The following is a 27,075-nucleotide window of genomic DNA, read 5'->3' on the forward strand; positions in this document are numbered from 1 at the left end:
CGGTATAGCTAGCTACCTCTCGGTTGTACGCCCACTCCCACAAGCTATTTCATCTGCGTTTGAAATTTCTGGATTGCTCTACAGTGCGAGCAAAGACAGCTCTTAACAAAAGTTACATGAAGGGTTTGACGGGTGTTAAAAAGACTTTCGCAAAAAGTGTGAAATGTGCCGTTGGCATAAACGCACTCTTAATTTAAGCTGTTTTATGTCAAAGTGTGCACATAGAGATGGAATGTGGAATATTTATATTCACTGCATTTATAGCACAAGAAGGAAAGCCTTATTTCGCAGCACTTCCTCAGCAATTTTTAACTAATTTTACTTTTATGTTTTGAATGCATGCCGCCATGTGGCCGGTCAGCCCACCACTGAACTATCACAGCAACGTGATGGATTGCTGTGAACAGCTCCAGGCTAACTACTTCACCGCCGTCGCGAAAAATGTAATTAACCATCCTAAAGTGGATTTAAATCAAAAAATGTGTTTTAGTAAAGTAAAGTACTTTTACCTCTAATGTATGTATTAACTGTCAACTTGTTTTGTTGCCACATTAAAGGGGCACTATGACAATATTAATGAGGTAATAATACAAACTTATAATATTTATTTTTTCCATAACTGAATAAACAAGCTGTTCTCAGAGGAAAATAGGATCGCCAGAACACTGTTTGAAGCTAGAAAGGTGGCAGGGTCCGCCACCTATAAACAAAATAACACAGTATAAGACTGTGTTGTCCTTGAAGGTCAGTTTGTTTATTCAGTTTATTCAGTCATGAAAACAAAGAGTTTGTTTATTTTGTTTGTTTATGCATAAAAAAAATTATCGATAAAGATCTTTCTCTTCTGATTTAAATTTCTTCCCCGAAAACTACATAGTGCACCTTTAAACTCCAGTGTGCTATTTAAGGCCTCGTGTTCCAGCTGTAAGCTGTTAGCTCCCTTAGCCAAACACACCACAGGCCTCTGCCGCCCATCGGCTGCTAACGTCTGATTAACACAGATTTGTTCTTACAATGTGGCTCTGAAACTCAGCGGAGCTCACACATGTCCTTAACGGCTCTGTAAGGAGACAGACAGACAGACAGACAGATAGATAGTGACTAAACAGATATTTATCTACATGAAAATCTTGGAGATTATTACTTTAAATCAAACATAGGTCTTTAATGGACGGTGGTCATTGTAATTGAGATGCTAATAGGGCTACATTATTTACCATAAGAATCATTCAAGGATACTGAACATGATTTAAAGTAGGGGTAGTGCATTAATGATGCAGAGGCTTACATCTTTTGTAGCACTAACCTTATGAGAGCATAATAACCAATACCTTACATGTATTAATCATACTTTTATGAATATCTTTTTGTTAATCTGTCCTAATAATGGTAAGCACCCACCCTTGAACCAGGCCCACCTCCTTGCATACTGTAAATGTTTAAGTGCCACGGCCATGTTGTTTGCTCAAAGTACTGGTTACTCAAACTGGGGTTTCACTGTCGAAATCGTTCCACCGCTTCACTCACTGCTGGGGAAGTGCATTAGCTAAACGCTTATTTGTGTTAAATGCGGTGCCTCAACAGGGTGTTTCCTGACTCGCAAAATTAAAAATGTGAAACGACTTGTGCCTTCACATGATGTAACCTATTAAATCTGTCAGTGTGTGTGTGTGTGGGTAATACGAGGAGGAAATGAAGTCCGGACAGAAGCATCGCTTGCGTCCCAATTAGGAATGCAGGGCTTTTTAAAGGGTCTTTAACCTTAGCAGAGCTTAATCATGTAATTAACGAGAGAAAGAAACTGTCTATCTAATGGAACCCTCCCGCTGGAAATATTCCCTCCAAAACATCGTCTAGACTCCATGTTTTCACAGACAAAGACATCATTTGTGACCTTTAAAACAAGGAGAGGGTTCGCTACCTAAGGCATTAGTCTTTTATTTAGCCGGGCCCTGTTCTAAATTAACTTCTGATTGTTATTCTCTCTGCGTATCGGTGCATGCATACATAGCTGTGCGGGGATTTGTGAAGGCACAAACAGCCACAGTTGCGTGTCTGTGAGTGTGTTTGCATATCATCCACCGTCGCGATTGCCCATCCGGGGTCGCCGCCGATGGCTGATTACCCACCGCTGGCATTTAAGCAGCGGTTGCAGGACCGCAGGCTCTCCCCACTTGGACGTGCCACACATCAAGCTGGCTGAGTGGTTGTTTACAGCGGCCCCGCTTTTTAATTGCTCATCAAATTATTGGCTTAATGGTAAGACATCGGCGAGTGAAAGGCACATATGGATTCGGACAGTGGCTATCAAACGCCTTCCCGCCACATTGTGGTTTTGCCTCGGCGGCGACTATTAGCTAAACAAGCTGAGGCCTATTTAGCAGTAATCAGCAGAAGCACTGTGGAAGATAAAAATCAGCCATGGGCATTATTTTCCCTTCAGCCTTCGAGAGTGACAGGCCTATTATACAGTGCAGGGAATTTATGAGATGATCATCTTTGATGGCCTGGATGTCCGTCGTTTGCTGTAATGTTTTCTATGGTAATGATGCTTCCCCTCTGCCTTCGACCACAAAACCGCCATCCGCCTTGTGACTCCATCTCTCTGCTGAAAAGTGATTGTTGACGGCTCCATTAAGGGGTGAAAAAATATTTTCTTTTCCCTCCACCCCCTCCCACCCACTCAGAAGCTTTATATTCGCTCGTCAGCTGAGCTTATTTATTGTCGTCTTCTCCGGCGTGGGGATGCATCGGGTTTGAACTTGTCGCTTTGATGGGGACGGGGGTGATTTGAATCGACCTTGATGCAACTCCTGCGCGCGGGGAACGCAACGTCGCCGGGGGTTTGTACAGGGAATCAAAAGCTGTGGCCTGGAACAGTGCATGCTGTTTGTTGGTCATTACGGCTGCCCCTATAGCCAAGGCAGCGATCTCACATCCATCAGAGGTGTATCTCATCTGTTTAATGAAAAAACTGTCAGGCTGTGCATTAGATTCTCACTGATACCACACATCACTTTTGTGTGATATACAGTACCGTCAAACAGGTTTGCTTAAGGGCACATTCTCACAACACTCACCAGTTTCTACCTGGAAAGTGTGGATTGACTATGTATAACTAAAGCTCAATATTCACAGCTAAGAGACCCTCTAAAGACAGGGCCGGATAAACCTACGAGGGAGGACAGGGGGCCCTTTTGATCCACTGTTTCCCTTAGGTACACGCTCTGCTATGTGTTAGCTGATTGTGATAATTTGATTAAATGCAAGTTTATTTCAAGAAAGGAAATCTAAAAAATTTAGGTCAAAATGTTTAAATTAAAGGAGCACTGTGTAGAAAAAGATCTTCTTTGACTGATTTTTTATGCCTAAACAAACTCTTTGTTTTCATGACTGAATAAACAAACTGACCTTAAAGGACAACACAACTTCATATTGTTTTACTTTGTTTATGTTTGGCAGACCCTGCCACCTTTCTAGCTTCAGGTGTTCAGAGTTCTGGGGATCTTATCTTCCTCTGAGAACAGCTTGTTTATTCAGTTAAGTAAAAAATTAATATTTCTGAGTCTGTATTATTACCTTGTTGATATTGCTAATATTAAAATTCTGAGTTTGAAATTCTTCAGTGCCCCTTTAATCATTTTGGATTAAGACAATCCTCCTCCTCCTCCAAAACTTAAAACAGTGTTGTTTTTATTTCCTGAAAAGTTTTGTGTTATATTAGGGCTGCTATTTTTTTTAATTTAAAATTCAAACAACTGTTGAATACAGAGGGGGGCAAAGAAAATAGAATTCAAAGGCGCACCAGGCTGTGCCTTGTACTCCAGCAGGGGGGCATTTCAAAATCACACCGTCTGTTTGCTAACTAACTGTAAAAAAAAAAAGAAGCAACTACCTGTAACGTTAGCTTGTCACTCAAGTGAGGCAGCAGAGGCACGGCAAATGAACACAGCACGGTTAGAATGGATTTTGCCTGCTGGGATTTACCTGCATGCTGAGACAAGAACTGTCAGGACAGACAACAGCGTGGACGGGGATGGACGCATTAACTGTTGGAGCTCTAAATTTCATCAAACGCTTTATTGTTTTTACCCTCTATTAATGTCCGTGCACTCACTGTAGCCAAGCAGCGTCGCTCTTTACCTTCTTTCTGTATTATTTGGCCGTATTTCAAGGGGAAAAATTACATAATGTTGCTTTAAACTAAGATTTTTAGGAAAACCAAAGTAGATACACGATCATCAGTGGAGAAAACCTCCCATGAGTTTTACATCTCGGGCCATCATTTTCAACATTTTCTGACATTTTACAGACCAGACTAATCAATGAATCTAGAAAATAATCCACAGATTAGTCGTCATTAATCATCAGTGGCAGCTCTAGTGTCTTTAAGTGTTGAGACATATTTTATGTTGAATGTGTGTGAGGTGATACTTTGCTCGTTCGGCCCCATCGCAGCCGTCGTGTTTTGAGTTTGTGGTTCTGTTATTTCCTGTTTTATTTTGACGTCCCGCCCTCATGTGACATGTTTTGCTTTTCATTTCCTCCCTTTTGTGTGAGTCCCCGCCTTTTTTCTGTGCTCACCCGTGTCCTGTTAGCTGATCAGCCCTCGTGTACATAGTCACTGGCTGTATCTCAATTCAGGGGCTGCAGCCTTCAAGGACGCGGCCTTTGCGGCCCACGAAGGCCTCGTCCACCGTTGTTAAATGGGACGGTCTAGCCGTCGGAGTATTTCTTGGTTGGCCACTAGATGTTCATGCCCTTACACTTACGTCACGATTATGACGTAAGTGTAAGGGCATGAGCAGGACTTTCTTTCTTGTATTATTTGGCCGTATTTCGGCCAAATAATCGGCACTGAGCAGCGGTGCGCAAAGGATCTTGGGATATGGGAGGCCGTGAAGGATAGTTGCGGTGCGTCCTCCGAAAAGAGGGAAGGGCAGGCTGCATTTGTGGGCTGCGTTTGAAGGAGCCTTCCAATTGGGACAGCCTTCGCGTGGCGTTGTGACGTAATTGGCCTTCAAATGCGCCCTTCGTGGGCTGCAGCCCCTGAATTGAGACACAGCCAGTGTCCCTTCTGCCATGGTTTGTTTCTGGTTTTTAATCCTCGTGTTTTTCCTGTTTTTTTTACTCTGCCTTTTTGATTTGTGCTTTGCCTTTCTTGGTTTGAACTTTGTTTAGCTTTCCGGTTTTATTTTTTTTTCTATTAAAAAAAAAAAACATTTCTTGGTTTTCAGCTTTTTTGTTATTAAAAGCTCACTCCTTGTTCAGTTGTTGTTTGGCCTTGGCCTGCATTTGTGTCCCATTCTGTGCACCGTGACAGAAGCAGCACTGTGTGTGTGTGTGTGTGTGTGTGTGTTGCTTTATTCGGATACAAAGTCAGCATGTCGGAGTGTTGAAACTGTATTTTCACTCAAAGTCAAATTGCTTATATTTTAACATCACTTCAGTGTTGGTACAAAACAAAACAAAGAGCTCATGAGCATTTATCTATTTCAAACTTGTCTCAAAACAACAGAGAGAATATGAAATCTGACCTCTGAGGTTTGGATCTTTTGACACCTGTTTTTCTCTGTGGGAATCAGAGCGGTAATTGCTTTTGAGGGGTCCCTGATCTATTTACACTGCACTCTGTTTTCCAAAGCCAGAAACATGATTTGTATTTGACATATGTCCTCTTTTCATCTCCTTTTATGTCTGAGCAGTCTTTGCGCTGATGTTTATTTGGGGTAGACGTTGCTTTAGAGTTTGAGACCTTCTGGGAGCGCAGATTGATTTAAAAGACAGCATTATTTTCTTATTTTCTATCTGAGGCTTTTATCCTCGAAATACACACTTTAACAAGTTCATTTTTTTCTTCCATTTTTTCAGGCCCTCATTTTAAAGATTAATACGTCAGCGGACTTAACTTCCGAAGAAATTTCAATATAGGAGAATAATAAAATAATTTAAAAAACGAACCCCTTTGTAATCAACCAACACCGAACCACACAAACACACAAGAACCAGACACTATAAACACTCGAAATGCAATCCAATATCCTCTCAGTTTTTCTCCACTTTCAGATCTTGAACACGAAGGTGTGCATTCCAATTATCCTTTGTTGAAACATGAATGCCAGAGAGTGAAAACAATATCCCAGACACACAAAAAAGAAGAATTTGTCTCTGAGCTGCAGGGGATTCATTTAGACTATATGTGAGGGAAGAATTGGAGCGCAGAGGACGGAAAGGGACCAATCAAACGTGCCTGCTGCCTTGTGGTGGGTGTGTAGTGGCCATGTCGTTGGCACCCGCACAAGAATTGGACTCTGAAATTTAGCAAACATCTCTTTTTCTCATTTATTCACGTCCAAAGCTCTTTGAGTCGATTTATCAAAGCAGCCGCCGACATGATTTCCACCCTCTGTTTTTCCCTATTCTTACATACTTATTCCTGCCTCAGTCTCTTTGGATGATGTGGAAATCAATGCCATGTCCACGCTTGTCGTGTCCTTGTGTAAAAAAACATTCTGTCCCAAGTTGTCTTCAAAACAAAACTTCAGAAATGAAGTGCTTGCAGTTGCAGGTGTGTACTCTATAGCCTTTGTGCAGATGTAAATGCTAATTCTGCATCCTTTTGTTCTATTGTTTTGTGATTTCGCTTCCATAAAGGACACACAGATACATGTTGAGAGAGAACCTTTATCTGCCTCTTTAATACTGGCTGATTTATCCTGGCGGAGCACAAGGACAATAGCCTCCTCAGGCTGTGAATCATTCTTGCCAGCTGACTCTAATCACCAGCTAATTAATAGTTGATGTGCGAGCTTACAAAAACACGACTGCTATTAACCTGTACATGCTATTGATTTAGCCTTGCTTTAGGTACTTTGGTGGATTCTTTATGGGAAATTGGTCATTTGGGTTCTGATATTCTAAGAGATAAAAATTTAGCGTTCATTGATATACTGTTGCCCTGCATGTTTACTCAGAGTTACATCTGAGTAAACATCTGGCACTATTTAAAGCTTGTAAAATTTAATGGAAAGATTAATTGATTAAGTGTGCAGAGATTTTTCAGGACCAGGAAGAAGCCGTCTTGACAGCGCTGACCTTTGAGAGGTTGAAGAGTTCAAAATAGAGGCAGCTTCCTCTCTCATTAGCAGCATTTGCACCATCCGCTTTTGTTTCTTCGGAAGGGAATGCTTTGCAGACAGCTGTCAGTGGTATATTAGCAACCGAGCTAATGAGTTTTCTAGCAGGGCGATACCTGTCAGTTAGCAAGTTTGTTAGCTCGGAGAGCTTTTTTCTCATTTCTAGTAAAGAGAATAAAAGACCAGGAGAAGATAAACCACACTTTAAGGAGAAAATAGAAAAAGGAGTGCTGTTGCAACTACCGTGTGTTAGTACTAACTAGCTAGCTGGCTAGCATGTTGGGGGTCAGCTTTTCAGCTATTGACTAGCCTTGCAAGGAGTCACTACAAGTAGCCACCAAAGCTTCTAGACCCAAATATACAATTACACGCAACTACATTTCATTGACCCTATTCACACGGCGGCCATTTTCTTCAGATGACGTGCTCAGGGTGGGAAGCTTGAATGCTGGGATAATGTTATGCTGCTGTGTAGCAGGTCGTACAAACGTAGGGAACTGACAAATTGTTATAATTTCATGACTTACCTGTCGAGCAACTGAGAAGTTATTGGACAATGAAAGTCTAGAGGTAAATTGGGCCATATTTTGAGGTAAAACTACATATTTGACAACCCATTAGCTAACGTTAGCATTCAACCACTTCCTAGTCAACATTACCGTTACTTCCAGTCTTAAAGAAATGTTAGCTAGAAAGTGGTTGAATGCTAACGTTAGCTGCTGTCTAACAGAAGATAATGGCTCATCATATGTGTCGTTTTACCTTGAAAAATGGGCCGATTTCCCCCTGGATCTTTACTATTTATTGCCACAGTACCACAGTTCAATGTGATGTCGGAGTAAAAATGGCCGCTGTGTGAATTTAGTCAATTGAGCCACTTTCCAGTGTGAGCAGGGCTCAAGAGATGATGATAAATCAAAGTGTGACAACTAGCTAAAGCAAAGTGCGTTTGGTGGCAGGCAATCCAGTTCACAGTTGAATTGAATTGAGAGTTTTTTCATAGGTGAGACGGCAGTGTGTTGCATAAAATGGAAAAGAAAAACAACACAATGCACATCTGACGTAAACCTACTTTCAAATAAGGTCATGAATGTGACATACCATGGATTCACATGTGGCAGTTGATCCTCATCGTATTCTCCAAAAACCCAAGTTTAAAAAACCCAACTCACACTTTTGAAGCTGTAACTTGGAAATATTTGGCATTTTTGGAAAATACCATAGTCCAGACCCAGGCATAAAGGTTTGCACAGTGCAACAGGTCGGGTCAAGAATTCAGTGACTCCAGTCAATCAGGTATTTACACCAGTAATGTCTGCTTTTGCATTAATTTGGAAGCAACAGTGCTTCATTCATATATGTCGAAACAACTTAACACAATGTCGCAACTCAAAATGTACAAAAAGACGTCTCTGATTAGTTTTCGCACCGCTCTGGTTCTGTCTAATTGGTAGTCAGGCTGTATGGTTGACTGTCTCATAGCTGCTAAATGGTTTTCAATGGTTCCTCATCGTACATATTTGTGTGTGACTGTTGTTAATTTTCTGAGAGATAAATCTTCTGTTTAGCTTAAACAATCTTAATATCAGACAAATCAGTGCTGTAGCTATTTGACAACCTAATCTATAGCTTTTTTCCCCCTCTGCCTTTGTCTGTTCATTATATTAATAAATGAGATTTCATAGGAAGACACATTTAAAGTGCAAAAAAAAGTACAAATAAAACCATCTCCCAGACGGCACGTGTTTTACAGCTCAGCGAAAGGCCGCTGAATTAAGCGTGATGCAAACACGGCAAATTGAATCAATTTGCCTGCTCTAAATAGATGTGATGCGTGGAGCCTGAACGCTCAAATGAATAAAGAATTTCAGAGTTTAATGACGTTGTTTTTGTTTGTGCATTTCTTTCTCTCTGCTTGATGAAGGTTCCAGAAGATCAGGCGTAAGGCGGAAGAGAGATATCACATAACAAGGCGGCGTGGAGCCGAGGATCGTGGTGTCAAGGGCTCCGTGCCGCAACCACCGGGAATGAAGTGACAGGCCGAGGGATGAATTCAAGAGGTGAGTGGAGCATATTAAACTGATAAGTGGCCATGCGGAAAATAGTGAGGGCCACGCAGACACACAAACATGACAAAATCCAGACGTGTGTGCACATATTAAGGCACATTTACATACATGTGTGGGTTTATAGACCTCTGAATGGGAGGGCGAGACAGACGCACAGTTCAACCTGTGGGTGTTTTTGTCTCTCTGAAGTCGTTGTGATTTCTTTGTCTTTATTTGTCTTTGTGGTCATTTAGCCTCTCTTTGTGACCACTTTATCTCTTCTTGGTAGTTTTTGATCTCTCTGTGGCCATTTTGTGTCTATGTGGTCGTTTTGCCCCTCTTTGTGGTAATTCTTATCTCCTTGTAGTTTTTTTGTTTCTTTGTTTGTTTGTGGTCGATTTATGTCCTTTTGTAATTTAGCCTCTCTTTGTGGGCATTTTTAAAAAAACTCTTTCCTGGTTTGTTGTGCCTCTTTGTGGTCATTTTGATCTCTTTGTAGTTTTTTGTGTCTGTTTGTGGTCATTTTGTTTCTCTGTAGTTGGTTTTGATCTCTTTGTGGTCATTTTGTATTTATTTTTTTGACGCAACACAACATGTCATACAGACACACTGGTCCAGGGTACCTGGGTCTGTTCCCCTGTAGGCCGGCTCAGTGATCCAACCACGATACTAAAAATCCAACTACCTGCCACTGTCTGCTGTAGGCAGCGGCATCAACAGGGGCCAGTCAAATCTCAGGGGAGGCCTGTGCCACACTTCTGGCCTCACCCTTGCACACATGACACAAAATCAAGCATACACAGACATACAGAGATAAGCACATTTTTGAAGCATAATTTCTGCCACGCATAAATGTATTAATGAAGCCAAACACTGCAGACGTTTCTCAGGGACGAGCCTGTCATCGTTGTTGACATATTGATCAAGAGTGGCCTTCCTTTTGTGCAGACGGTCCGCAACACTTAACGATCAACGTGGAACACAAAGCTTCCAGCGGCGCGGACACATTGACAGCCTATGATTAAATCAGTAACAGCGGCAGCATTGTTGACAACAATGATAATAGCACTGAGGGCACTTGTCAAAGAAAAGGACCGGTAGCTTACCACCACTGCACACATTCACGAATAAACGTTCGCGGAAGGAAATTAATTTGAGCTAAAAAACGAAGCATTTATCATCAAACTGAGTGGTCACCGAACGCAGAACTCTACAGAGCTCATGAATAATTGTTTCCACGCGTTATGTTTTGCCTGTCAGTCAGAAGCGCTCTGCGTTAGCTGTAATACATCTGAATTAAGCGCCTGGTGGCACTCTGTCACGTACACCCCGTCGTAAGCCGTTAAATACATAAATCGGGTTTAAATGAACACACACACCACTTGTCTTGCCTGGTTTGCAGGGTAATTCATCTTCCAACTCCATGATTCTGTTATGCAGTCAAATTGACAAGTAATCCATTGCTGGTGTCCTTGTTGTCAACATTAAGGTCATTTCTGATTGTTGCATTGAGTGAACAGACTTGCAGCTTTGCAACACTTTGCAGGGGGTGACAAAGAATACAGCAGGCGAGTGTGTCGACGTATGGCGCGTGAGTGATTTGAGCTGTAGCATGGCAACAAAGTGGAGAAATGTTGCATAATTTCAGAAGTTTTTAATGTTTCAAAATCATTTAAAAGATTCTGAAGTCACTTTCACTCCCCGCATCCTCCAAAAATGACTATCCTCAATTTTTTTTGGCACAGTCGCACCGTATTTCTTGGCATCTTTGTCGTACAGGCCCAGAGGTACAGGCCCATGCAGTACCTGTCAGGGGACCGTGCAAGTAGTGTATTACATGTTTTTGGACAAGTGTGCTCAGGCTTTAAATGGATTACAGCTCATTATCCCCAATTACTTTTCAGAGTAAGCTGGGAAGCAGAGAGGAAACCTGACTTGGTGGCTTGTTAAAACTGCTGTTGGGAAAGCTTCACAGAGGTGCAAGATAAAGAGCTATAAAAAGATTCACTCTTTTTAAAAAAAAAAAATGTATTAGTACACTTGAGAGGAAGCTGTTCATACTCCGAGGTCAAGTTATAAAATCCCGGCCGCTTTATAAATAAATCCTCAAATTCGTTTAGCGAAAACCAGAAAGTGATTTCACTGCTCACTCTTACTTTTTATATTGTTCGGGTTTCTTTTCTTCTTCCCCCTGTTTTTTTATGTTTGTCTGCTTTCAGTTTTTTTAAGCAGCACATTTTTAATACTTGTTCTGATAAAGTTTAGTGCAAATGAGGTGAATTTCAATTGAACACCAACAAAGAATTTGCAGTCAGCTCTAATCCGCAAAAACAGCCACGGAGCAGGGAGCCGTGTACAGATCTTGTTAGGTTAGACACAAACAAGTTGCGAGCTCACAGGTAGAGAGAATCTGTACTCTCAAACGCACCGCGGCTGTAACATCTTGTGTTGTCTCAGAGCGTTCTGGGTGAAACTATAAATATTGCTTGCCTGTCAACAAAAGATCAGATCCTATGAAGGGATCGCTGACTGGTTTAGAAAACGAGCAGCTCCCACCAGTAGAATGTTTTATGTTTTGTCCACACCGCTAGAAAGACCACGGGTGCCGGCAGAAGCCTTCTGTTTTCAGGTAGTGTTTGAGCAGACTGCCTGTGGACAGGCCATGAAACTCACAGCACACCTGAACTGGCATCAACCCGAACACGCACAATAACACATCATGTGGTGTCCACCTCCTCCCTGGAAGCTGATAAGCTGCCCTGTGTTATGCGGAGAACTATACCCATTATACCTGTCCACATCTTTAGATACAGTTCAAGCTGCTGTTTCTTCTTGTGTCTGTCCTATCCTAGTTGTTGTCTCTTAGTCTTTGTGATTTTCACAGTAGGCTTAAATGATCTCATTTGCGTTTTTAGCTAATTTCACAGTGGTCGAGTTCTTGTTTTTCTTTAAGATAACTATATATTTAAGGAAATATCAAAACCAATACCACTTGTATTGTACATGTCTGTATTCACAATATGGCGTTACTGCCAGGAAATGTGCTGGTTAGCTCAGCTTAGCTTATAGACTGGAAGCAAAGGGAAACAGCTAGCCTGGCTCTGTTCAGAAGTTAAAGAAAAACAGCACACTAGCTCCTCTAAAGCTCGCTAAATAGCATATTATATCTAGTTATTATCCTTTCGACAGAGCCAGGTGAGTTACTTGCTCTAACCTTGAATGCTAAATTAAGCTAATCGGCTGCTGGCTGTACAACCAAGAGATAGGCTAGTTAGCTTAATTGTTATATATACGTAATTATATTTATCTTTAGACAGAGCCTAGCTAGTTATTGCCACCAGCTGTAAGCTTTTATGCTAAACTAAGTTGGCCCTACACTAAATATGAAGCTACAGGTAGGTAACGTGACGCTTAATTCAGTTGTTCTCGATTTTTTTCATGTCAAGGACCCATTAACTAACATAAATTACACCATGGAGGTGTAAATTTTAAAAATGTATTTATCTTTTATTAAAATTTTTAAGATACTGTTGTCAAAGCAGAGACACACCTGATTGGGGCACCGCAGTTGCAGCCACTTCCGAGATAACAGTCAAATCCAGAATGCCAAGGTCAGAGTCGCTTTCCTATGAGAGAACATACATAAAAGAGCCTGTGTTTACAATTTAAGCTTCATGCTGCTTTGCAAAAAAAAAAAAAAACGTATACCAAACTCCTGCTGTTAGTCATGTCAGGCATAAAGATTGTGGCTGTCCACAGTATAGCTTCACACTCTCGTCACCTCCCCTGATTGAAATGTATCCCAGTGATTCACCCGATCTTAATGATAAAAAGCCCTGCAGCCTGTGTGTTTGTTTGTTCTCCACAGTCGGTAAAGCAAAGTTATGCAGTCAATTCTCAAACACACGTCTTGTCACTGCAAATTATGGTTCATTTTTGTATACACAGAAGCGTTCCTCCGTCTCTTATTAATGTATATTTTTAGATGTACGTCTTAAAAAGAGAAACATCAGCATGGGAAGCATCCAGAAATATTGTGATTTCTTAACAAGGGAGATGACACAAATTGTATGTTCCCGCACCTCTTCCTCCTTACTGCTGTTCTTTTATTCAAAAATCTGTTCGGAAATCATTAAGCAAATGTTTATTTTTCATTCTTTAAAAAAAAAACATCTGCTCTGCCATTATCATCCATCTGCCTTTTGCCATCTCTCCGCGCTCTCTTCTACGGATTCCTCCTCTTAACCCGCAGCATGTAATAACTGTCATCTGCCACGCCAATGAGCCATGTAGTAAAAACCGCCGGTCTTCATATTTATCTCGGCTAATCTAGAAGCCGTCACGGCAGCCATTACGAAAGGGAAATGATGCTTTATTTGGTGCGGCTGTGGAGAACGAGTGGGAGGGTCGGTCCTGAGGATGTCATTTGGAAAACCCCTCACCTTCACGACGCGGAGTCGTTGAGGCATGGATGATGGGTGGTAGTTCTGATGAATATAGGTTAGATACTAAATATTAATGACAATCCTTGTCCCTCCGTTCATTTAAAGGAGCACTATGTAGTGGGGAAGACATTTTAATCAGAAGATAAATAAACAAACTCTTTGTTTTCATGACTGAATAAACAAACGGACCTTAAAGGACAACACCATTTCATACTGTTTTACTTTGTTTATATGTGGCAGACCCTGCCACCTTTCTAGCTTCAAACACTGTTCTGGGGACCTTATTTTCCTCTGAGAACAGCTTGTTTATTCAGGAAAAAGTTTGAATAATCACCTCATTTATATTGTAAATATTAAAACTTGATTTCCCTCTGCAAAACCACACAGTGTCCCATTAAAGCATCTTGTTTCGACGTCATGTCAGATAGCACTTGAAAAGGCCTTGAGCCATTTTCATCATTTCCAGTTTGCTGTGGCACTTTCTAGCTTTACTTGTCTCTTTGTGGTCTTGCTGCAAGGCTCTGCAGCCGACAAGCGATGGCTACGGCACGCGCCAGGGAAACCCATGAGAGGAGAGGAGATGTCTTATAAAATATGATGCACCGCTTAACCACAGAGCCCCTCTCATACCCTGCTGCGCTGCTTCAAAAGCACCACCGAGCTGCTGCCAGTGCATCCAACATATTGCAAAACCTCCATGTGAAATGTGCAGCGAGCGCATATGCTTTTTATTGTAATGCCACGGTGGGAATATCTGTGTGTGTGTCCGTCCACCTCTACATTAACATATCCACAGATTAATCTCACGGGGCCTGTGTGGGCGTTTCTTCAAAAAACTTGACTTACAAAAAGTTTTTAAAGTTGTAAAAGTCAGAGTATGCCTTTATTCCCTGTTATCTCATTAAATCGAGGACACAGTCCAACAGAACAAAGCTATTGATGAGAACAATTGATTAGACTCTGGGAAGTGACAACAGACTGAAGTTCAGCATCCCTCAGATGATCCCAGCACTGCCTACACACGCTCAACGCATCTCGCCCTCCCTACACTAATATTTACCTCCCTAATAAAAGTCATTGTTGTGTGGCTCGCTCTAAATCAGGGGCCTGCTTCTGTCGGGGATGACAGAGGAAAATATAAAGCATCCCTCACAGTGATGGAGAGCTCGTGAGGGTTTTTATTAGCCTGGTGGGAAAGACAGACCTCATAAGGTTCTGGCGTATGAATCCAACTGTGCGTGAAGCTGTAATACAATCTGTTTCTGGCACTCTTGGCCATTAAGTCAATTTAATACTTCAAACAAATAATCAGTAACAGATTAACATTTCAGATGAACGATGATTTCATATTGTGAAATGAGATTTTGAAAGAAAGCATGTTGATTGCTTTATAACTACAACCATTAAAGTCCCAGTTAGCATATGTTCAGCCTTTGTATTGTGACTTTGAAACAAACTTTGGATCTGATTGTCCAACATGGCCTAGCTTAGCTTATTTGCTGCGGCACCACAGCAATTCGAAGCTAGCTAGTAGCTACCACCCGCTGTGTGACTGTTAGCCTCCACCTACACTTCCCTCATTTCACAAATCCCACATTGTCGCATGAGGAAGTGTAGGACCAAGTTTTTGCCAAGTGATGTCCAAACTCACCCCTCTGACCCACACTAAACTACTGGAACTGACAAGCTAACAGAGCGCGCTAAGTATGTTTTATAAGTGGGAGGGTTACATCGATTATATAACTGAAAATATTAAAGTTTTTACCGACTCATTCAAACACACACATTTAACCTTTGATATGGAGTCTCTAGAGCCACGGCCATTTTAAAGCTAGCTAGCTGCCATCTTAGTTGTAGAGGACGTGACCCGTGTTAGGGCTTTGCTAGCTACTACAACTAACAAGCTAAGGGTCAATTGCAGTATGTATGTACTTGAGTATTTGATAAGTAGGCCGAGATGATAAAATTCATTGGTTTGATTGCTTTAACTGTGTTGCTTGTTCCTTTTAACGTGAAAATGTAATTTAATTTGTTGTTTGTTCCGTTTTTGGGAAACTTAATCATGCTGCTGTCTCGGCCAGGATTTTGAATTTCAATGTGAATGTTCCTGGTTAATTAAAGGTTAAATAAATAAATAAAAGAATAGGGATTAGCCGAATCACAATTGATTTTATAAATCATTTATATTATTTCAGTTTTTCTCAATAACTCCCCTATGTTTACTCTAAATTTCTCAAGAAAAAGCTTGCAATTATGAATTTAAACAGGCTCTGTGTCACAATTTGTAGCAATTTACATGTAGTAATCACTTTCTCATTAGCTATATGTGAGCGGATCATAACGTCACGGGAAAAAATTAGACCTTCCCCTTCAGGGAACACCAGTAGCTAATGTTAGTTTACAAATGGAGTCCGCCATTATAAACAAAACAACCAGCTTCCAGCACGACACAGAAGTTCGTCACTTCCTTGTTGGATATTCGTTCTTTGTAGATGCTGAATTGTATGTTGCAGACAAATTGCACCTTTTTTTTTTTTTTTTTTATCTTGCCTGTTCAGCTGATCTCTCCACTGACTCAAAGACTCTCACTAAGCTAGCATTAAATTGGAATTAACTGATTGGAGTTGTAACAGTTGATCACTGTCTCCATTGTACCTATAATTAGTGCCAAATTACATGGTTCTCTGCAAGAAACTTCATATTAGGAAATTAATATGAATTTGCAAATGCACAAAGTGTCATCAGATAAATGTATGTGTACGCCTGAGTGCAGGATTGAATGAATATTTTATCAGAAAAGAAAATAAATACAAAAATGCTTTTTTTCATGACATATATTTGGCATAATAAGAGAGAGCAGAGCATTTAACACAGGGAGGCAGAGAAAGAGCTCGGGAAAGTATATCTTACTTTCCCTGCTGTTAAAAATTCACTTCACTTCACTTAAGGAAACACTTCTGAGTGTTTCAAGCACTCGGCATATTGTCTCAAGGCTTCGGAGACATACGTTTTTGAGAGATGCTTTCTGCGACTTCCAGTGCATGAACGTATCTATAAATAAAAAGGGTTGATTTGCATCACAGTGGAACAGAAAAGCACTGAAGGAGACATCAGCGCAGTGTGCTGTACTGTACAGTACATCTGGATGCAGGAGCAGTGTGAGACAGAGGTCAGAGTGTTAAAACAGAAGACTTTGTGGAGTGTGAAAATGTGGGGTAATCTTTCACGGCCAGCGCTAATGCAGCCTTCCGACGCGAGAGAGTGAGGGGAGGAAAGAGACGGAACGAGATGTACAGTAGCCAGCAGTGAAGAGTAGCTGCTGCCAAATGCACCGAGGGCTAGACGAAGACGAGCCCTTGCCATCTGGGCCGCTCGAGGCGAGGCTGAAAACAACTCCCGCTCCATCACTGGCTCTCCAGCCACATTCACACATCGTTTTTATTTCCCTCTTCCTCTTTTTCTTGCTCTTTTGGCCTCTCATCCCATTAAACCGTCCCATCTTGACCTCCTGCCTTTTTCTCAAGCTGTCTTTCCTCTTCTCACTTACACTTGGCTCTCGCATTCTCCCCCCTCCTCCTCCCCCTCCTCTTCCTCCCCCTCTCAAGGATTTATCACTCTTAATTATCTTAACTATCCCGCTTCATACTCGGCTTGTATCTAGCATATTTAATCTGGGATTCAGCAGGGCTATTAGTTACACTCAACATGCAGAGGCTAATTGATTTAAGGAAGCGAGATTTGCTTGTTGGTTGGTGCTGATGGGTTTAACGAAAAGCTAATACCAGAGGAGAGGAGGAACGGATGGATGGGAGTGAAATCAAACGCTCGTTCTGGCATCTTTATAAACTTCTTTTGCATGCTTTGATGTCCAAATCAGTTTGTTTCGACTATGCTGCATGGAAATAAGGATTCAGAGCTACTTTAAAGGAGCAGTATGTAGTTTTGGTGAAGAAATTTTAGAGAAAGATCTTCAAAGACTGATTTTTTATGTCTAAACAAACTAAATGCACAAACTGTCTTTGTTTTCACGACTTAATAAACCGAATAAACAAACTGATCTTAAAGGACAACACAATTTCATACTGTTTTACTTGTTTATAAGTGGCGGACCCTGCCACAGTGTTCTGGAGACCTTATTTTCCTCTGAGAACAGCTTGTTTATTCAGTTATGGGAAAAATGACTATTCTTGAGTTTGTTTAATTACCTCATTATTCCAAAAAGCTACAAGTCCAAAACTACACAGTGCCCCTTTAATGGCTTGCAGTCTCTCCGATACAAGTGGGAATTTTGTTTTTTTCATCCCCCTGATTTACATGGGATAACGGTGGTAAGGATAAATATTTTTGGTTGGTGGGGAAACGGAGCAGCGAAACAGATGTCTGTTTAAATGTCATGTTTGTCGCCGAGGCTGCGCTGACATTTTAGTCCCAGACTTTCACCTCTCGGATTTGTTCGCTGTGAGTCATTACCAGAATCAGGTTGAGTCAGAGCTGTTGTTGTGAATAAATATGATCTAATTGATAGCTGACCTCTTGCATTAACGAGCAAATGGGACCAAAACCAACGCGCGCCAGTGAGACTTAACTATCCAAATCGTTGCGTCTGCGTTTCTGTTTTTTTTTTTTTTTTTTTGCTACTGCATATGCAGTTTGGGCGGCTGGTGGCCACGGATATTGATAATGGCATTGGGGACACTCAGCTTCTTGTCTTATTAATCACACCAGGCTGAGCAGTGACCTTTCTCCGAGCCCACTGCTTTGGGCCGAGCCAGATCCCCTGCCTCTGCCGCCCCCCGGGAGCAGCAGGCTGACATCACTCACCCCGCGTCCGCTAATGTCAGCCCCGAGCCTGGCCGCAGCGGCTCACCGGCCCTGCCTGGCGCCCTGGACACAGCCCTGGATGACAGAGACATTGATCACTCCGGAAGCTCAGGTTGTCCGGGGGTGGCTGGGGGGCTGGGCTGTTTGTGTGTGCGTGCGTGTGCGTGTGTGTGTGTGTGTGTGTGTGTGTGTGTGTGTGTGTGTGTGTGTGTGTTTGTGTGTGTGTTTCGATACAACACCAATTGAGACTGGTGAGCCTAATTAGACTTCACATCTGGGCCTAATGAGCAAATCAAGACCCATCATTGATCACGGATCAACTGGCCTTGAGCTGATTTCTGATTGGCTGAGAGTTACACAAGCGCTGTGAACTCCTGGGTTAAGTATTGTAAGAAACAACCGATCATTTATTTAAAGGGCTCAATATAAATCTACATGATAACTGTATATATTATGGATCTGTTAGTGATAACGAGATAATACATCACCATCTTTATTGCCTGTGATAGTGCCCTATATTTCCATGTTATAACATAAGTGTGAATATAAACACAGAGGATAGCTTTGCTTAAATAAAGGGAATACAGTGTAATCATGTAAAGTGTTGAAACACTAAAGCAAGGCACCGATGTTTGACAGATTTATTGCAAATTTGCCCTATGTCTGGGCTAATATGAGACAGTGTGAAATATTGTGCTGTATCATGATGGTACGTTGTCAACATCAATATTCTGTTTTATTATTGTAGTATTATTATTAAGGACCATTCCCAAAAACATGACACAAGTACTGGACCTTCATTGTACGGTCATGGTTTTGTTAGGGTTAGGGTGAGAAAAATACTTTTTTTAGGACAACATTGTGGTGTGGGTTAAAATCACTATGTCACATCTGCAACTTCCGTTACAAACCTACCTACGTTACCTGAGTAACTAACGTTACATTATGTACGTGACATTACTTTGTTTACTAAGTTGAAGAACTCACTGGCTCTGGACACAAACAAGTTCAACCGTCTCCCGATTGAAAGCCCTGCGCTTGTCTGACTGCCTTTTCTACTCTTGACCTCACTTCTCTTCACTTGCTCCTCTGGAGCTGTGATAACTACTACAGCCGCCTGACAAAAAAAGTCAACGTGGGTCGTAACGAGCTCGACTTGTATGGTTGTTTTTCTGATGAGGACAGGCAAAACAATTCAGATAAAAAAATGTAAACAACAGAATCAAAGTGATTAGATTTTGAGTTACATTATGAAGTTGTTCATTCCCAGTGCCATACTTCAGGATGAAGTCATAGAAAAACAATGACAAGACAAAGAAAAATCAAGGACAGCACTCCCATTAAACTGTTTGTTCTATTCTTGCCACACCGACTGAATTTGCCAGAAACACACACTGAAGAAAAGCATCTTGCCCAAAACGTCTCTGTGGCGAGAATAGAATAAACAATAAACAGTTTAATGGGAGTGCTGTCCTTGATTTTTCTTTTTGCTCATTCACTACAAGAGGGATTCAGCCCCCCGTGTTTAAGTTATATAGATGAGTCGAGCGTGTTGTCTCATTTGTAAAAACAGCGACAACAATAACTTTAAACTTAACTTTTTTCTTCAGTATCAAAGTAATCCAGTGATGTGCAACAATGGGTAAACTGCAAACAGGAACTGCTAATGGGAAATTCAGAATACTATAACAATGGCAAACAAGTTGTTTTGGGCTTTGTACTGATTCCGCATCCAATAAACAATCTCTTAATTTTTATGATATTACCATCAATGTAGAAAAAAATGAAACAATGGATTTTATTGAAATTATTGAATGTGCAGATTTGCACTACGCAGTGGGTTGAACTGGGACGATTACATTTGGAGTATTGCCATTTTAACTGTCATTATTCTTGCCACGATGGCTGTCCATACGGTTGCCCACCTTTTGAAGGTCATCCTTTTTTTCATTTTTCGTAGTGTGGTAAAGATCAGATTAAATCGAGAGGGGCATCTTAGGCAGCTGGACGTGTGCTGGAGGTAAAACGTCTTCAAGAAACTTAAACACGTCCAGTTGCCTACGATACAGCACTTAAAATAACCATGACGTGGATGACTGAACCTTCATCAACATCAGATTCAATCATTTTGACATTGGGGACGTCGGGAGGTGTAGCCATATGTAAATAAAGATTACGTTTAAAGATCTGTTGGTAGTGGTGCCTTAAAACAACTACACACATTATGATACACACCAAACTTTATCAACTTAGCAACTAATAATGAATGCGTCGTGACTGTGTGTGTCAAATATCAAAGTTGAATCCAGTTGGGAAGTCTCCCGATCCCTGCCAGATGTGACTCTGAGCAGCTCTGTTAGCATGCGAGTTGGAAAGCAGTTCTAACACAGACGCTGTTTATTATAAAAAAGTGTTTCTGGTGTAAAATCGTCTGTGTGGCACACAAAGCTTTGATACATTTATACAAACGGACTGTTAGAACTACTTCTGGTTCGCTCGTATTTTTCATGGCACTGCTGTCTTTGTCTTTTTTTCGCAAATGCACACAGTAGATTCTTGTGTGTCTTTGGTTGGTCAATGTATTCTTTTGTAAGTCCGCTTGTTGGCAGCTGCACCAGGCAGCAGGAGACTGAGGCCTGAGGGATCCCCAAAACATCCAGGAACATCCTGTCTGGCTGATGCAGCACCTGTTGTCGGAGAAAAGCATATGCACAAACACGTGCGGTGGTAACGTGGGACGGATGTTGGCTTTGGGATCAAAAATTTTGGATGCACTGGGTTTCCATTAAATTCAGCACATTTAAGATATTTCTTGGCACCGCTCTTGTGCTCTGCTCGAGATACGCTCTTTGAAGAGTCCCTAAAAAATCATGTCATGGCAAGACACGTTGTTTGGGAAGTTGTCAGGGATTGTTGAATTACCTTTAATTGTATTTGATGCTTTTGCCTTTTTTATACAGATGTCTTGCCAGACATGAAAGCGTTGGGAGTGCCAGTCACGGTGCAGCGTTTTTCTGGTGCACAGGAGAGAGGAAATGGACTTTAAAAGCAATCTTTTTGTTTTTACTTTTGTTGCATCCCTTATTTATCCACTGATGTCAGAACGGGCAATATTGTCTAGAGGAAACTGTCCGACCGGCGTGGGGGAAGAAACGAACCAAAAAAACCCTGCACATTAAAGAAGACATCAAAGTGTACGTTGATTAGGGTGCAGCAGCACAGGGGCACCAACATTAGGCAAAAATAATTGAATTCAAATTATTCAAGGATAAAAGGGTAAGAAGGAGGATTGCAAATCAGCAGTTATATTTGTGGAGCATGCTGTACTCGCACACAACTTTTTCAATAAACATATTTCATAACAACCGCAGCTGGCACCTTATTCTGATCCGTTAATGAGGACGATGTCTTTTTATTGTTGATTCGGTCCCCGGAGATCGAATGCGTTCTGTTTCGTAATAATGATTACCAAGTTTTTCACCCTCGTGACTTTGCCTTGTTTTTCGCTACAAAAACTTTTCCGTGTGAATTCACGGCCAACCTCGGCGAACAGTAAGCCGCGGATAAAAGCCGATCATCAGAGGAAGAGCGGATTGTCATCAGCTGATTAAAGACTTCATTACTAAAGCGAATGCCTTTTTTGGGTCATCACTTTTGTGGCCCTGTACATTTCTAAAAATGGGTATCGGCGAGCTTATTTGTTGCCCTCTCTCTTTCTCTGTGGTGTTTTTCAGTCTTTTGACCTTTTGCTTTGTTTACCGTTTCCTTCCAGTCATGAAGCACTAGCATCTTTAAAGCCTTCGTAATGGTGTGTTTTTGTGTATGTGTGTTTGCTTGTGCACGACTGGAGGCTTTTGTTCAGACAAAAAGCACACACAACCCAAGTCGGGAGGGAGTGCGTGCGTGTGTGTTTGTGTGTGCATGTGTGTGCATGTGTGGTCTGTTGTCTACTGGTGAGTGTTTAGAGAACAGATTTCTTTGACGTTGACAGCACCAAAGCAATACAGATTTGGCAATTAACCTTGATGTCACTGTAATTACCAAGTCACTTTAGTAAAATGAATTAATTTCCCAAAAGGACTCAGAAACAAAATTACCTCCTCTCTTCCTGAAGAGAGCCAATATGGCGTCTGATAATTAGGGGAGAAAAAGTGAGCGGCTGCCATATTCCTGTCTCTCATTGTGTGTATTCTGTGTAATCTGCCACGGGGGGAAAGCCACTGATCTGCCTTGCCGCTCCCATAACTTCCTCTGGGTTCACGCTGTTGTGCCACTCACTTTTTCATTTTTCAGCTCGCCACATGTTGAGCGCCAAGCCTTTTCTCTTCCCCCTCCGAGCTTTTCATCTCTCCCGTCCTCGTCAGCTCGTATTTCAGACCGCGGCCATGTTGCCCTGTATGTGCCAAGGTTTTTGACACGTGTAGCCGGTATGTGACTTATGTGACACAACAAGCGGTAAGCGCTCTCGCCGTTCATCTTGAAGGATGCGGCGCGCACATCGGGGAGAGGGAAGAGCAGACTTTTCCACAGCTCGCTTCCTGAGGTCTTAATCTCCAATGCACCACTAAGGGCTGAGGTGTCTGTCAACCCTTTTATGTCGCTTCAATTAGTATGTAAATTTTTTAATAAAATTGTGTTTTTTTTAGCTTGGTGGGATTTCTCAGGTGGTGCCAAATATAAACGTCTGGTGCCTTTGCCAGACTGCAAATAAACAGGCTGGATTGAGGAAAGTGTATAAAACATAAAGTAATTGAAAGTGTTGAGCTTCAGGTCCCTCGTGAATCCCTTCGTGCCTGCTCTCCACTGGAGCATTAATCATATTAGAACATAATTATATGTATAACCTCATTACATTTATAATTAACGTTTGGTTAATATTTTAGATAATTTAGATAACTATTAGAATATTTATTGAAGATGAATTATTTATCATCAATATTATCAAAACATGTATTTTTCAATGACTAGTGTGCACTGGGGCAGAATGAGGGGTGCTGGGGGGGATGCAGCTACAGTTCCTGACCCGAGTGAAACTCAGTGGAAAGCAACATTTTACCCTTTTTAAAACAATGTCTGATAAACAAGAGTGAGAATCTACAGCCATGGTAGTGGCTCCGTGAGGCACTACTCAGGTAAAGCTTTGCCTTGAGCTCAATACTAATGTCAGCATGCTAACAATGTTAAAATGGCAATGCTAACTTCATGATAGCTGATTTTAAAGGGGCACTATGCAGTTTTGGAGAAGAAATTCAAACTCAGAATTTTAATATTTACAATATTAATGTGGTAATAATACCCTCATGCTTAACCTCCAATTTAAGGTCCAATTATTTGGTGTTGTTGATTTGACTAAAATCCAGGTGTCATGTATTAAATAAGTGTCTCTAAGCAGAATCCTTGCTGATGCTTGGATTCTTTGAAAGCTCCAAAAAATCTTAACTGTTCACCAATTTGTTATAAATGTGAAATCTTTGACATACAGTAGGTGTCTCAGGCCGAGCAGGCATGATGGTCTTCTATAAATTAATTGATTAAAACCACGACCTTGCTTCTTTTTTTAAAACAGTTTCCTCTTAAGTCCCAAAGATGGATTGGCAGTCTTTTTTCCCACTAAGTTTAATTTCCAGGTTTGCTGTCATACGTCTCTGATGCTATAATGATGTACCTGAACTTTGCCTGTTCCTGATGTCAGTGAAGTCGACAATGACCACCAGCCATTAACGTTAATAGGCCACACTAACTGGAACCTGTAGGATTCTCTGAAGGTACATTTTATGCTTCATTTATGTATTTTTTTTACTTTATACAAGATATTTAATGTCAATGTATGCCTTATTAGCTTTTCCAAGAATGTGTTTTATGCTTGTTTTCCATATAATGAGCGAAACAAAAGGCTCGACTTTTTTGTACCGTCCATGACACATGACAGTGGACACGACACAGCCAGCGGGAAGAGTTGAGTCAATTAGGTGTGAATACAAACCTTCAGCCTGCATTTGAATAAAAGGAGAGAGGAAGCATGTTAAGCGAGTCTTGACCAAAGTCATGGACGACCCTACCGCCAGCTCCACATCATTAGCTAGCAGTGTTTCTACTCTGGTTCTGGGGCACATTCGGACGTGCTGCCTAACCCTGGTGGCATGGACGGACTAATTGCTCTTGAAATTGTCCAAAGAAGACGAATCGTGCGTATGTTCATGTGCATGGGGCTGTGTGCGGGGCAGTGTCGTTTTTCTTTATGACTGTGCCAGAACTCTTCCTGACATGTCCAGTCATTTCTAATGGGTTCTGCTGCCAGCTGTGTGTGTGTGTGTGTGTGTGTGTGTGTGTGTGTGTGTGTGTGTGTGTGTGTGTGTGTGTGTGTGTGTGTGTGTGTGTGTGTGTGTGTGTGTGTGTGTGTGTGTGTGTGTGTGTGTGGCCAGGGAAGAGTTCAGAGCATAGGGAGAGGTCAAAACAGAGACAGATGTGAGAACAGGCTCTCTGACGAGAACCCCCATCACAACACTCTGATGTCGATGCCACCTTCTCAGTGTGACTCAGGTCACTTCACACTGTGAGAGTGTGTTCACGTACCCGAAGGTGTCTGTCTGTCTGTGTACAGTGTCAGTCAGAGGCTAGGGAGAGTTCAGGTGACACCAGGCCTCGTGCTGCACTGAACAAAGAAAGGGAGAGACAATGAAACCGCAGGACAGACGCCCACATGTGTATTTGTTTCCATGTCTGTACATATCCATGCAGGGATGTGACTGCATGCCTCCACATCCACCTGTGGACATGTGAGAGCGAGCATGTTTGACTAGAAAGGTCAGCAACATCTGTGACATTATCAATTGAGTGCATTGGCTCCATGCACTTAAAACAGGAAGTTGCTGTCTCCTTACGTCTCGGAGACAAGGTCAGACGCCGACATTTACATTCATGGTGGTTATTTATTCAACAGGGTCATGGTGTCACAGTCAGCACATCAGCCATGTATTTTTATAGACTTTTGGCTACACTGTCAGCCCCACACACGGTTTGAACCAGAGCACGCCATTATCACAATGTCCCCCTTAAAACATGATCCATCCTGTCGCTGCAACCACTCCGTGCCCACCTGACCCCAATAAAGTCAAGGGCAGAACCAAAGCTGTTAACAGGCTGCTTATTTTTAGATTTTACACGCTGTATCAACATTTATTTTATGACTTACCCAAACTACAAAATGAATTGTTGGCTGGTAAATGTGCATTGTAAACTGATGTATGTATGCTCTGCCAAAGATGGCTTCTTAGAGAGGAAATATGCTGCTGAGTGTAAATATGAATAAAGCTGCTGGTCCAGATAATATATCTGACGATTCCCAGACAGCCACCATCGTACCTGTCTGCAGTGTCTTCATTCAAAAACCAACAGATCCACAGAATGATGTCATATCCACTACCATCCACTCAGTCTTCACACACCTAGAGGATAAGAACAGCTACATCAGAATGCTGTTTGTTGACTTCAGCTCAGCATTCAACTCAATCTCACCCATGAAGCTGATTGGAAAATGAACTCTGGGCTTGGGTACAACACTCTGCAATTGGATGTCGGACTTCCTCAAAAAACAAATATCCCAGTTTTCAGGCGTAGTCACTTTCACAACGTTATATACATGTTACAATGGCTTTCATGCATTCAGAAGGAAGAGTGGAGATAACAAGTACTAGCCAATCACAGAACATTGTGGTAGGACTAGATGGAACTGGTAAAAAAAAGATTATTTAGCTTTACCGACGCTAACACTAGCTAAAAGCAAATGGTAAGAATTCCTCAGCTATGCTTTTGAGAAGATCAAATTAATTATTTTAGTCACCTTACAAAGGACTTTTGGACATTTCTTGTAAGTGATTAGAAATAGCAGTCACTGGCCAACGTTCAGCTTAGCAAACAAAAGGGAGACGGAATCCATTTATGCTGGATGTAAATCTTCAATTGTCATTCACTTGTTAGTCAGTCTTAGCATGAGTTAGCATCTATATAAAGCAGCTACCACTAAATATAACTTCACTTTTTTAATGTAATGATAAGAATTATCACAGTAACGTTAATTGGTATGGATTTCTGGATGCAGATGAATTATCAATATCTTTGAAGTTGATGAATAAAGTATTAATCACAAGGTTCACGTCACCCTTGATCACCCCATTCTTGATCCGTATTAACAGGCAAAGCCTATAAAGCAAATATCATTTCTCACATCTCTTTAAAGTTTGTTCTGTGGCACTCACTGAGTGTACAGTTTTCACAGCATTGTTTTTTCTTGCCCTTGGAGGAAGAATTGACCCCCTTCTACTGGGTCCATTTTACCCCCTCCAAGACAATCCTGGCTTCAACACAGCTCACAAAAAAACCTTACCCCCAGGACATTCTGTGCTTTGTGAAGATGGTATCAAAACAACATTCGAGATGGCATCAAAATCCATCTCCCTGTTTAAACCAGCTTTATGTTCATTCTGACTGAGACTCAATGATAATGAATGTTTTTTTTGTTTTTTTTGATTGTGCTCCCTCTAATGAGGAACAAAGGCTGAATCTGTTACACGGAGCACATTATCTCCATCACGCGTTGGCAGTGCGTGTGCATACACTCAGTCATTG

General features: G+C 41.5%; 1 protein-coding gene across 6 annotated transcripts in view; it reads left to right on the top strand.

Annotated features, from left to right (window-relative positions):
* Positions 1 to 27,075, top strand: part of LOC311252866 (uncharacterized protein) — a 146,231-nt gene that overhangs the window by 43,873 nt on the left and 75,283 nt on the right. For all 6 annotated transcript variants that reach the window (XR_014621588.1, XR_014621589.1, XR_014621590.1 and 3 more), the window contains exon 2: positions 9,061 to 9,196. Coding sequence is in view for 2 of the 6 variants with exons in the window: in XM_084346471.1 (XP_084202597.1) it covers positions 9,184 to 9,196 (13 nt within the window). In the remaining 4 variants the exon portion in view is untranslated. The remainder of the gene's footprint in view (positions 1 to 9,060; positions 9,197 to 27,075) is intronic.

The sequence above is a fragment of the Pagrus pagrus genome (assembly GCF_965226575.1).
Source record: "Pagrus pagrus genome assembly, chromosome: 23".
In the NCBI taxonomy this organism is placed as follows: Eukaryota; Metazoa; Chordata; class Actinopteri; order Spariformes; family Sparidae; genus Pagrus; species Pagrus pagrus.